Source organism: Ostrinia nubilalis, chromosome 14 (genome assembly GCF_963855985.1).
Source record: "Ostrinia nubilalis chromosome 14, ilOstNubi1.1, whole genome shotgun sequence".
Taxonomy (NCBI): domain Eukaryota; kingdom Metazoa; phylum Arthropoda; class Insecta; order Lepidoptera; family Crambidae; genus Ostrinia; species Ostrinia nubilalis.
Window position 1 is genome coordinate 6,155,203 of NC_087101.1, and position 14,233 is coordinate 6,169,435.

Below are 14,233 nucleotides of genomic sequence, written 5' to 3' on the forward strand. Positions count from 1 at the left end.
AAATCATAGCGCGTGATTCGTTTCAATTTGTGCAGTACGCACTTTTATTGCTACATCAATCTTGCTAACGTATGAAACATTTCATAATTACGAAACTTGTCTTTTCTGGTGTCATTCCCCAATTAGGAATATTTCAGGAATAGCACTAGGTTTATTTCGGACGGAGCCAAAATGGTACATCTCTCACTAGTTGTTATGATGGACGTAACGGCGTCAATCATAGCGCGTGCTTCGTTTCAATTTGTGCAGCACGCGCTGCAGCGCACTTTTATTGCTACATCAATCTTGCTAACGTATCAAACATTTAATTTTAATTTGGGCTTGTTGCAATGTTTGATGGCGTGAAATCAGCAACAGCCATTTAATAAATGATTGAATTGACATGTTCAACACTGATCTCCCAAATTAAGCTTATTTTGTTTCGATGTAAATGGTATTTACAACAAATACCTAATACCGAATCGACCACGAAATTATAAAACTTTGAGTGTGTAAAACTTGTCCGGTCCTACGGTTCTGGTAGAACCGCGAAGTATTGTTTTGCCGAATTTGGCCTTGAATTATTTTCTTCCTACGATATGGTAAATGGTGGGTGCTTTACCAGTATCTTGACGTCCTACGCAATATCTTTTTATTAATTCAGCAAAAGGTCCGTTTGAAACATGTCTATGTAATTTTAAGCAAACGTTTATTAAAGAATATGAAATTCATTCATCACAATTGATTACTTAAATACTTTGAAGATAAGGGCGATGGCATATCAAGCTATGTGGCATAATTATTAAGTATGTATACAATAAATACTTATTTGTGATGTCTTATTTTCCAAGGAAAATGTAGATTTTATAACAAAACGTTCTAGCAATCGTATTGTGGTGAAATATGATTATGAAATCATCTACGCTTCAGAGATTTGCGAAGCGAATTGTTTATTGAAGACGCGTGAAGTCTATAATAATATAGTAGATTCCTATTTTATTGTAATAAATATTTTCTATTCCACTAAAAAATAACAACACACACACTAAATAATAACTGAAGAAAAAAACTATTCAGTTAGGTATATTGCAACTCAAACCAACTATACTGCCACTTTTTGCATTAAATGCACCATAACGAAAATTACTTTTACTGACTCAATCTTCTATATATAAAAGAAAGTCGTGTTAGTTACTCCACTTATAACTCAAGAACGGCTGAACCGATTTAGCTGAAAATTGTCAGGGAGGTAGTTTAGAGCCAGGAGAAGGACATAGGATACTTTTTATCCCGTTCGAAATAAAAAAAAAGTCTGCTTATTTATTACCATTAAGGCGGAACAAAGTTCGCCGGGTCAGCTAGTAATTCATAAAAATAATGTCGTACATGCTAGAACTATTCTCTCTAACATCCAGGTTCGTTTTTTAAAAAAGGTTCACTTTTAAATTTAACTGAAGCCACACATTTCGCCAAACAAAAAAAAACGCGAACCGCACAAATGCGCAACTTTTTTAGTCTGTGAAATTACAAAAACCGTCCAAGTTGTCACTTCATAATTATGCCGTCAAATTCGCTTGCTGACCGTTCCACGCCACTGACCAGAGGGAAGCCACTCTTCCATGAAACGGAGCACGCCGTTAAAAAATTAACGCAAGCATGAACCTTAACTTGCGACGTACAGATTCGAGTTGCTTTCGCTGCTACGGAAAAATTAAAACTTATGCAACCCGAGCACAGATTAGAAATTTTCGGAGGCATAACCAATCGGCGTTTTCACAATGGCCACACTATAACGGTCGCGGCTCGAGATCTGTGGCTGTGAATTAGTGTTACAGTAATTTATTTAAATGTATGCTGAGAATGAATGTCTAGTACACAACCACATGTTTGCTCGGACCGCGCAAACTCACATACTTAAGGCCGGGTAGTAGAGAAAATGGCAAAAATGAGGTTTTCATTTTTCATTTTTGAGGTACTAAACAGTAAAATTAAAGGCTAAGATTTTTTTTGGGCATAGTTGAGGATATTTTCTAGGGCTATTAACGGATGGAAACACGATTTGATGAAGTTGACTCGATAGAATAAATTCCCAAAGTTACCTCTATTCGTTTTCTAATTATGGTTTTATTTTTAAAATAAGCGATTTGAGATTCTGAATCTTTTACTAAACTAAAGTTCAGAAATAACTTGAGGGCTTTTAACGGATGAAATTTTTATATTGCGTCTTATTTAGTTACTATGTTAAAAAATGTGGAAAAAATCGCCCATGACGGCTTGGACAATCTCAATCAGTCGCGCGGTGGCGCACGGTGGGCTGATATTAGAGCTTCATAGACTTAGCGTCGCTCAAAAATCAAGTGCCGAATTTTGAAAAAATAAATATGCCAATGTGTTCCTTTACCAAAAAGGAATATTTTATGTTATGTAACGTTTCTTGATAAAGTTATTATTTAATAAGTTATTGACAATTTCCTTTTTTTTTGTATGGAGCTCAACATTTATTTTTATTTTATTCGTTATTCTTAAGCTTTCTTAAGAAATTGACTTTTGTATTATGTAATGCAACATATAAGCTATGTTATCACCAAGTGTCGCATTTCGGAAATCTTCGGAACATTGTCATTTTGGACTTTAAAATAAAAAAAATTAAAAAAATTAAATAACTGCCAAATTTTGTAAATATAACTACGCCAATGTGTTCCTTTGCCAAAAAGAAATATTTTATGTTATGTAACTTTTTTTAATAAAGTTATTATTTAATAAGTTATTGACAATAATTACTTTTTTTTTGTATGGAGCTCAACATTTATTTTTATTTTATTCGTTATTCTTAAGCTTTCTTAAGAAATTGCTTTTTGTATTATGTAATGCATCATATAAGCTATATTATCACCAAGGGACGAATCCCGGAAACCCTCGGAACATTGTCATTTTCGACTTTAAAATAAAAAAAAAGAAAAAGAAAACTGCAATGTTATGTACTTTCTTCCGTACTATTCTAACGAGGTGAAGAACTAAGCACGTTTTTTATAGTGGTGTTCCCAGGAGGCCTAATCCACATGATTACTAAGGTTACTATAATACATATAATATTTGTTTTATGGAAATTAAGCCAGTTTGAAGTTAAATTTATTGGTTAGACTCAAGAGCCACTTTCTGAAGCTACAAAAGTAAAGCTTTCTTTCTCAGTATCAGCCTAGACATGAAATTGATCATTTATAGTGGACTTTTTGGTGGTGTTGAAAACCTTTCTTGATGGCAATTACGTCTAAATTATTCATTTCTGTTGATATGGCTTTACAATTATCACATCGCTGCTTGTGCAGAGCTGCCATTTATCAACGATATTATTTTTTTATCTATCAAGTGAGAATCAGTTATTACGAGATTGTTTTGCTTCCAGAATTTTATTACGATCTATTAAATTTTCAATTTCCGCGTCCATTAAGTTTTTTTCATTGTTAACATTAAAATAGGTCGACAATAATTAAATGCAGCTTATTTTGAATAAAAAAAAATTGGTCTCCTTCATAAATTTGAAAAAGAAATGAGTCGATAGTAAAAAGTGGAGCAAGAAACCTTATTTTCCCTTATCCATTTTATCTGGAGACATCAAACCGAACGTTCATTTGGGCACTTACAAGTTGCCCTAAAACGCTAGAATCATCATTTTCGCAAATTTTGTTTCGCAGACCAAACTATACTACGTACATGGAGCTCTACATACATATATGCCTGCAAGCATACAAAATTATTGCTCACGGAAAAGATATTTACTTCCAATCAGAAAGTACTACACCACGCTCGAATTTTGCAGGAGAGCAACTAATGAAGATATTTTACACAATTTATTTTTAAAATCTGATTCTCAGATATAGATAATAATATAAACTTCATAGAAAACACAAAAGTTAATTAATAAATGATCGATTTGATGATGAGGCTGATACTGATACTGAAAGAAAGCTTTACTTTTGTGGACATTAGCCTATTTCACGGTTCAGAAACTGACTCTGAATAACCAATAAACTTAACTTCACACTGGCTTAATTTCCATAAAACATATTTTAATAATCTTACAAGTGGATTAGGCCTCCTGGAAACACCACTATAAAAAACGTGCTTAGTTCTTCACCTCGTTAGGGTAGTACGGAAGAAAGTACATAACATTGCAGTAATTTTTTTTTTTTTCGATTTTTTTTTTTTTTATTTTAAAGTCGAAAATGACAATGTTCCGAGGGTTTCCGGGATTCGTCCCTTGGTGATAATATAGCTTATATGATGCATTACATAATACAAAAAGCAATTTCTTAAGAAAGCTTAAGAATAACGAATAAAATAAAAATAAATGTTGAGCTCCATACAAAAAAAAGTAATTATTGTCAATAACTTATTAAATAATAACTTTATCAAGAAAGGTTACATAACATAAAATATTTCTTTTTGGCAAAGGAACACATTGGCGTAGTTATATTTACAAAATTTGGCAGTTATTTAATTTTTTTTATTTTTTTTATTTTAAAGTCCAAAATGACAATGTTCCGAAGATTTCCGAAATGCGTCACTTGGTGATAACATAGCTTATATGTTGCATTACATAATACAAAAGTCAATTTCTTAAGAAAGCTTAAGAATAACGAATAAAATAAAAATAAATGTTGAGCTCCATACAAAAAAAAAGGAAATTGTCAATAACTTATTAAATAATAACTTTATCAAGAAACGTTACATAACATAAAATATTCCTTTTTGGTAAAGGAACACATTGGCATATTTATTTTTTCAAAATTCGGCACTTGATTTTTGAGCGACGCTAAGTCTATGAAGCTCTAATATCAGCCCACCGTGTGGCGCTTACGGAGGACGGACGCGTGTCAGTGTTTTGGCCGTGACAGTTCGCGATTTGTCAATATTTTTGACAATGATGACTTTGATGAGTCACAGTATAATAATATCAGTGTTACTGGAGAAAGCTAAAATTTTTGATAATTAAGAATTATGAATTTTGTCTACCTATTGAAATTTAAATCGTTGGCATCCTTTTAAACTAAGACTCTACTCATGATACATAGTACATTCCTCAAATATGAGACAAAACCAATGCTGAGTTAAAATTACATTTTAATAGTACCTACATACAATCGTCTTACACTCTTTAGAAGAGCACACTGACACAAATAAATAATAAAAAATTAGGTCAGTGGGTCAAATATAGGGGCAGCTGCACGTCACTGAAAGGCGATTCTGTTTACTCGGCATCTGGGCTGGAGAACATGAATCCTTGCTTGCAGATGCAGATGTAAATAGAGTTATAACTGGACAAATTTTACATGAAATGTTTAACAGAAATCAGTTAAAAGACACATACATGGAATATCAATAAGGTTGCGGAGGGAAAGCTACCTATTATAAACTAGCGGCCGCCCGCGACTTCGTTCGCGTGGACCTCGTTTTACCCCCGTTAGATATGATGTTTTACCTCGTTTTACCCATGTTGATAGACGGCCTTTCACGGCTTCCCCCGAATGAATATTTACGAATGGCGCTTTTTAGACACATCTTATTTATTTATTGAAATGTATTTGCCACTTATCGTCATTATGTTAATCTGGGTTATAAACAATAATACTGTAAAGTTTCAACAAAATCCGTTCAGTTGTTTTTGCGTGAAAGAGTAACAAACATCCAGACATCATGACATCCAGACATCCAAACTTTCGCCTTTATAATATTAGTAGGATATTTCACAATTCAAACTAATATTTACTATTTAGCATTTACTTACAGTAAATATTAGTTTGGATTGTGAAATATTTAAAATAAAAAAAGAATAAAACAAAATAGAGTTTCAAATTACCTATCTATATCTAATATTATAAAGAGGTAAAGTTTGTGTGTTTGTATATTTGTTAAATTGTAAGGGGTAATCTCGGGATCTACTGAACCGATTTAAAAAAATCTTTCACCAATAGAAAGCCACATTATCTAAGTGTAATAGGTTATATAAAAACCGAAAAATTCCACGCGGGCGAAGCGGCGGGCGTAAAGCTAGTTTATTTATAATTATTTAAGAGCATAATTATTAAAGTCGAAGTCAAACATTCTTTATTTGTGTGGACCTATATTAACGAGAGATTACAAGGCGTCAAATATATCAAGAAAAAAATTAAAAACCTACTCTGACAAATTAAGACTTAGAGAAGAAACTAATAATAAAACTATTTAACTGTCCTGCAATGAAAAGCTTGATCGGGTACTGTCAGAACTTGATTTTATTAATAGACTCCGAATATCAAATCGCTTAGGTATCTAAAGTCAAACGATTCTGAAATGTCAAGTGGCATAAAGTTGGGACTAATGAATAACCCATTAAGATAGTAGCGCCCTCCTGTCAATGACATACCTGGAACGATAGAGTATTGGACAACTAATAAAAATGCTTTGTCCTAAATGACTGACGGATATCGTAGATACCTGAAAGTTGAAAGGTGTGTTCTTTGTATGACGTAGGCATCTCATAAGAAAATAATTTCTGAAATGGGGTCATGAAATGAAGGGGGTGAAAAAAGGGGGTAAAGTTTGTATGGGACAAAGTGATTCCTTGGTTCAATCTACTTGAAATTTAGCTTAACAATTCCTTAATATAATTCATGAAAGACGTGTGGAACGGGTAGAAAGTAATTTTGGCAGTCATTTTCTTCGAAGTTGATATCAATACTACTTAGTGCCTTTGATTTAATTACTTTTTATTTTTACAAGTGTTTGAAAACTCCATGTCAGATTGTGTTCAATGTCAAGTGAAATCTCAAATTGAAATGTCTCAATCTCAATTAGGAGACTCTGTATTTATTCCTAGAATTCCCCTAACACCGTCAAATTACCCTTTCGAATTCAAGACAGTGCAGTTTCCCATCAGTCTGCTTCGTAATGACTATAAACAAAGCTCAAAGTCAAACTCTAGGGACCTCTGCTTAAACTCCCATGAGTGCACAGAGGTACGCAGGTAACTGCGTGTGATGCTTATAGTAATTTTCGATACAGAACCCCGTACATACGTCATACATATCATAGAAAGAAAACACCCAGACCAATACAAACAAATATGTTTCTGCAATTTTAGTATGATATTTTTATTTATTAATAAACAAAGAGACTGCACAAAATTGATGCGTGTACTGATTAATGTTATTAACCACATGCAAAGCTTCGTGAATTGCAACAACTATAATTTATTATCCAAGCTCTAAATAATCGCTACTAAGAGTTACTCGTCAAGCTCCCAAGGGCCTACCGATAGGTCGGGTGACGTAATCCTGAAATTCTTTAAGCCGGCGCAGAACTTCCAGAAGGTCGGGCGACGCCACGGCCACTTTGAACCGTGTTTACTTCTGCAGTTATCCCATCCCAACTAATATTATAAATGCGAAAGTAACTCTGTCTGTCTGTCTGTCTGTTACGCTTTCCCGCTTAAACCTCGCAACCGATTTTGATGAAATTTGGCATAGAGATAGTTTGAGTCCCGGGAAAGAACATAGGATAGTTTTTATCCCGGTTTTTGAAACAGGGACGCGCGCGATAAAGTTCTTCTGTGACAGACAAAATTCCACGCGGGCGAAGCCGCGGGCGGAAAGCTAGTATTTTATATTTATTCGATTCTAGAATATATTCCCAAAAAGTCTGAAAGGTGTTTTAATTTGTATCACTTGGATATGATTTGTATTAGAAAGTGTTGTGAGTGTGACGCTTGAAGGGAAGGAAGTCAACCTAACCTAACCAACTGCGTATTTCTATACTGTGTAGCTGGAAATTATGGCGGGAGCTCTTTGGCGCGCTGTCTTCGGCGAAGAATTGCGCGCGCCGATTTTGACAGCGCGAAATACCTACTTTAGCAGAAATACCAAGCCTTAATGAAGAAGCAAGAGCATGTTTTATAAAATCACTCTTCCATGAAATCAATGTTTGCAATTTTATTGCTAAAAAAGATTCGATATCTCGCAGCACGTTGAACCATGCACTCATTATGACAATTTTTTTAAAAATTGGCGGTGCATACTTATATTCTGTTTATGGAACGTTCGAGTACTTGAATGTGACCGTGACACATCTTAAGGCGCGCTATAATTCCGCATTCCGTACCGTTATAAATGCATATTTTTAAGATAATTCATCTACAGTCCTCTATTTATAACTGAAGACACAATCTCTATTTAAGGGAAATGACAAAATTAGTGATCGGGCCTCCTGGTAATATTAGCAAATAAATAGGTTACTCTAAAAATATTAAGCGCTGGACGCAGGCTGCTACCAACCGGGTAACATGGAAAGCATTGGGGGAGGCCTATGTTCAGCAGTGGACGTCTTATGGCTGAGATGATGATGATGATGATGATGATGAAAAATATTTGCCAGATGTCTACATTTGCCTATTTAAACTGAACCGCGTCCACGAGATCTCCGATACGTAATTCTAATATCGTACAAGCATTTTCAAGGACGCCGTGCACCCGCGAAACCGGTTCGACAACTGAGACACTGGTTTTAACATCGGGCTTCGAAAGCGACAGCTATGGGCTGACCAAGGAAACGGATGTGTACGTACATCCTAGAAAATACGGCTTTGATAAAAACAGGGAGCGAGAAAAAGTGGAAACTCAGTGTCAGTCACCCAGCTTCATTTCTATCGTTTGTTTTTTTATTTGTTTGTGGCAAAGGCATAAGTTGTACAGCTTTTTTCATGCAGATTTAAGTTAGAACTCGGAACACTATTTTGAATTTAACCTTTTAATGAATGTGCGCATTTAAATGAACTTGACATAAACATTAAGGTTTTATGTAAATTGTCACACGGTGAATGATAAAATCACTACTTAAAACATATAAATGAATAGTGTGAACTGGAGCAGGGTTACCAGATTAAACAGAAATTTAGAAATTAATCCTTTACACAAAGCATTCCGTAGCGATAAGAACAGTGAAACCAAGAATGATATTCTGCGTTCGTTCCCATTATTTGACATGTGGAAAAACCAGTTTGGTAAAGTATTTGAAAAAGAACTATTTTATAAAATAACAGTTTTGATACTTTAAAATAATTCACGTTGTTCAAGCTCACAAAGTTCTTACCAAAGGTACATATTGGCCCAAAGTGATTTCTTAAGTGTTCTCTCTGAGAATCAATTCATTTAGAGCCTAAATCTATAGAAATTTTACCAGCATTCAATATTTTACTTGCACCTTTTGCACTAAGGCTTAGGTACACCACCTTATTTTAACTGTAACAATAATCGGTGCTTTTTGTATAGAGTTTGACAGATTTTGAACGTTTGTTAAAGTCAAAGTCAGATGGTGCAACTCAGCCTAAGCGTGAGTTAACTTGAATCAATTCGCGTCAAAACACGTACATAAGCAATTCCGCTAAACAGTTAGTCTGATAAGAAAACCGTTGAACTCGCGTACGTTGGGAACCACCTGCCGCTGATAAGATAACCGTGTTATCAGTGATAACTGGGTTAGTCTGCACGATTCTCTATAAAGGAGTAATTGTGTTTTGATGCAACCGCTGTTTAAAGGTGCACGATAAAAATGTATAAAAAAATAGAAATTCTAATTCCAGAATCAGTATGGACTTGAAAAACATCAAAACAAAATCGATAGAAGACCTAACGTCCAAAACTTAAATACTTTATGGTACTCTATGATAAAACTTACATTTGAAAATTCGATGAATGAAAATACAGTTTAGTCATATGAAAATAGAAGGAAAGTTAGACCTGCATGAAGTTGCTTTAGAACTTTATCATCTGCACTTTAGAGATCTTCAGATAGAGCTTATATTTAGACCCGGCATTGTGATCCGAGCTAGGTTCGACGTGACGTCATTACTTATTGACTTCTATTTGCCGACCACCTCGGGTCTTTGCCCGGCGACTAATAATTCACCAAGAATCTACCGAACCGGTAGAGTTAGTGGCTTCCGATTACGTTGTCAGTACGTAATAACGTGTTAGACCAGAAGTGATTCATCATAGTGACCTACATCACGTGGACGCCGTAATATGACTGACGTGGGTCATGTGGAACTACGGTTTCGCGGTCGTGTTATGTTGAAAACGTTGGAAATATTGCTGGATATTATTTTGTAACTGTACTAACCCATATAGGCCACATAAAGTGTGAATGATTCATCTATGATAGTTTGCGTTTCAAAATATTCAAAATTTCAATATTCCTCTATCCCATGAGCGTACGGATCATCATTATTGCCGGTCATTTATTTGGCCATTTCTATTCAAATTCCAGAATCATAAAAACCGTTCGAAAATGCTAATAATTTCACCCTTACCGTAAAGTTTTTGTAACACACCACATATTCTCATATTTTATTAGCATAACATTGTCGACGCTAGGCCAAATTCAGGTCATGGTTAGGCAAAGACTAAATTGTTTCTTTCTGAATGTTAGATCGATCGTGGTTCACGACCTGTTTCATGGCTTTGAAATTCTTTTGTATTTACTTATCATCTTTTAGATTTCTTTCAACATCGTTTTTAAACTCTTTTTCTATTAGATAACTACACTATTGTGCAGTTTTTCACAATTGTGATGCAGCTAATGGTAGCCAACGGGCTGGCAGTATTAATAGTAATAAATGTTTTCTCTGTTGCACAATCGAGAGTGCATTCGATGCCGCCTAGTTATTTACGTTCAGGAAGCTTTAGTGCCCAACACTGAGTAAAATCATTTTAGTATTCGAATGTATCGACTGAAATAACTTGAGGAAGTTCTCTTACTTGCCTAAATATCTTAACAACTTAACGTTTTAAAGTAAGTATTAAGTTATGATAATTCAATAAGAATTTACCCTTTTTGCTTGCGAAAATATCACAAGAAATTTATTCGCTATGAGACTCATTATTCATATCAATATCATAAGGCTTGTCTTTTGTCTAACAATGTTATTTTTATTAAAGCAAAACCAATAACTCAGAGACCGCAATAATATTACATAAACACTGTGAAGAGGCTTGAGATAACTTGATAGAAACATACTCTCTCGGTATAAGCAATTCCACGAAGACAAATTGAAACCTTCAAGGAAATTGCGTTCAGGGATAGTATCTGAAATGTCATCTTAACTATCGTGTTATTATCGTGTGCGATTCTGTCTCTAGTTATAATCACGAGCGGTCATGGTCGTTGAAAGAGCCGTCAACATGCCATTAGAGCAGTCCCGCAGCGTTAACAGGCTTAAATGACCGAGGTTAATGACACGGCAGATGCTTTGTATTTGCGTAAATTGTATCCAGTACAGATGTAGATTGGAAGATAACCGTTTCTGTATGTGGGATCACTGTAATAACTTCCCGAATCGCAACATCAACATCAATATTATCTTTCATTGCGTTAGTTTATACGATCCCGGATTTCAGCGTCAGATTAGCGGTGCTATTCAAAGCAACATTATTCCTTAGCAACATGGAATTAAATTGATGAAAGTCTCTCACGCACTGGTATGTGCTAGGCTATTCAGAGGATTATTATGAGCTCTGTATCTTCAAATCGCTATAATGGCTGTTCTATCAAAACGCGCAATGTCTATTGTTAGACTGTATGAAATTAAGAAAGCGACCCAAAAAATATTACCGCATTTTGCTCCGACAATGGAGAAGTAAGTGTGAAACTGTAACTATGATGAGCGTTGTTAATTTTAATTGATAGGTATTATATTTTACTGTTAGGCGTTGCGTCATATTTAGGTAACCTGTAACTAATATAATCGTTCAAACTCTATGAATAAGATACGCTTAAACTTTATGTCGAATATGAAATTAAATGTTATTTCTACTGAAGAGATCTGAGAGAGACACCGTTTATGGAAAAAATATATATAGCTTGTTAAGACTTTTTCTACCAACTGGGTTAGCAAAAACGTCACTGTCAATGCTTAAGTTTTGTATTAAAGTTGATTTCTAATCCCAGAGTGATTTAATATACTGCAGTCACATAAAGCAATAAATACGAAACCACTCTAGCTGATCTTAGAAGCGGCATATCGCACGGGCCTTTGTTTGATCTCACTGAATCCGTAGAAAAAAACAAACGAACGGATACAGATTTCCGATTGATTGATTCGCTGGCGTCCGGACGAGAAAGTAACGCACGAATGCGCCCAGAACAAATGTGGCAGAATCCACCATTGTGCCAGAAAAGCGAGTTTCCGTACTTTCCGTCGCCTCACTTGCCCAGTGCATAACGGACTAAAACGGTTTTTGCACAACTAGGCCTTGACTTGTCGCTGCAGTGTGCGATTGTGCATAATTTTCAAACGTGCCGATTGTTGTCTTCAGGTTTGTAAGTGTTAAGTGAAATGTCCATCGTGACTGGAATGTTCAGTTTTAGAGTTTTAAGCAATTTTTTAGCACTTTCGAAGAAGAACATGTTTCATCATGTGAGAAATAAAGATTCTTTGGGCCTCTTCTTCATTTGTGGAGTACCTATTTCTCTCGAATAAAAATTCTGACAGTTAAGGTGGATCCATCTTTTTTAGAAACAACTTGGAGACAAATTAATGTAGGATTTTACATTTCATATTTCTTTTTGATATTTAATTGAGTTATTATAGGTTTCGCAACACTTTTTTTAAATATGCTGTTCATATTGCATAATTGTAACCATGGAGTAATTTATTTACGTTTAAAAAAACATGAAGATTACTCATTCATTCATAAATCTTATCAAACTACTATCATCATATTTATTCTTATCAGACGGATCAACAGAACCAGAATAAAATGCAAGATTGAAACACAATTATTAAAACTACCTGGAGTCGGTGTCTAGACATAATGTATGGCATATCGTTCCTTTTACATAGTTTTAACTTACTTTCTTCACAGTTCTATTTATAAATAAATTAAACTTAAAAGACATAACCTCACTTTCAAGTATACAAAATGAATCATACGCGCCTCATACTCATGCGCTACCAACATGATAAAAATTATCAAGTTTTATCTTGACGTTTTTGTTGTTGCATAAAAAGTTTGCAACCTGTTCTCCTAAGATATGATTTATTACAAGCTAGGATTTTTTTCCAATAAGAATTTTAAGTCAATGGATCAACAGTTGTAGAAGTTTAAAAACTAAGTTACCTGTTATAGCTGCCAACAGAACCGCCAAAGCCGCCACACCTGTCGCTCTTGCCCGGTGAGACCGCATCTTGTCTCTTTTCAACGCGCTATTCGTATGCGTCCTCAGATAAAAAACAAAAAACAGAAAATTCAAACTTCCAACGGAATGTACCTTTTGTTTCAAAACAACAAACAATCGCACTCGCGTTCTTATTACACCTTCGCGTTCTATCGATGTAGATAAAAGTAATCACAAACAGCACAAGAATAGTTTTTTAACTGGTCGAATTTGTTTGGGCGAGAGTTTTTTTCACTGGTTTGCCGTAGTCCATGGTGGTGTTTCGTATTTTGATAATAGTTTTTAGAAACAGAAGTGTGAAACTTGTTTCGTGAGGAGGGTTTGGAGTCGGCGGAGCGGGAGCGTACGTCCGTCCCCAACGAGCGCCCAACGGTACTGGCGCGCGATGGGAGCGACACACGCGGCGACGGCGATCCTCGGAACTACGGCGCTGTTAGCTCGCAACTTCGCAAGGATCGAGATTAGTCGCTTGCAGTTTACTAGGTTAATGCCGTTATTAGCTTAGCATGCGATGTCCTGGAAAATTGAAAATTGATTGCTTTGCTAAATATTTTGACACTCACTTCGGACGCCGTTAGCTTAACTAGTCTAGCTTCTGGAGGAAATTGCCTATTAGAGAACTACAAGTAGTGCCTACCTACCTACATAACTGTCAATTGTTTGACAACTTTATTTATTATTACATAGCGCGGCGGACTTCGCGTGAAATTGAGAACTATTCATATCGTGGGAATGTTAGCCTTCATGTTTGAAACTTTATTTATGTATTACATTATTTGTGAGAATAGATAGTAGTTTGTGATGATCATCAAAATGAATGATATAAAAGTTATTTAATACAAGAAATGCCTGGATTCCAATTAAATTACAAAACTTATTATGATGAAAATGTCCGTAGTCCGTAGACCTTTAATAGACAACCAATTTGTGTGTTAGAAACATTTAAATTACCTAGATAACCCACCAATGAAACACCTGTTAAACAGATTTTAATTTCTTCCATTTCTTTATTTACTTAATTAACCGATTGTACAAAAAATGAGAA

General features: G+C 35.0%; 1 protein-coding gene across 3 annotated transcripts in view; it reads right to left on the reverse strand.

Annotated features, from left to right (window-relative positions):
* The window catches only part of LOC135078035 (fasciclin-2), a 164,705-nt gene extending 151,122 nt beyond the window's left edge, over positions 1 to 13,583 (reverse strand). For all 3 annotated transcript variants that reach the window (XM_063972586.1, XM_063972584.1, XM_063972583.1), the window contains exon 1: positions 13,131 to 13,583. In XM_063972586.1, coding sequence (XP_063828656.1) covers positions 13,131 to 13,197 — 67 coding nt within the window. In that variant the 5' untranslated portion in view covers positions 13,198 to 13,583. The remainder of the gene's footprint in view (positions 1 to 13,130) is intronic.
* Positions 13,584 to 14,233: the final 650 nt, after the last annotated feature.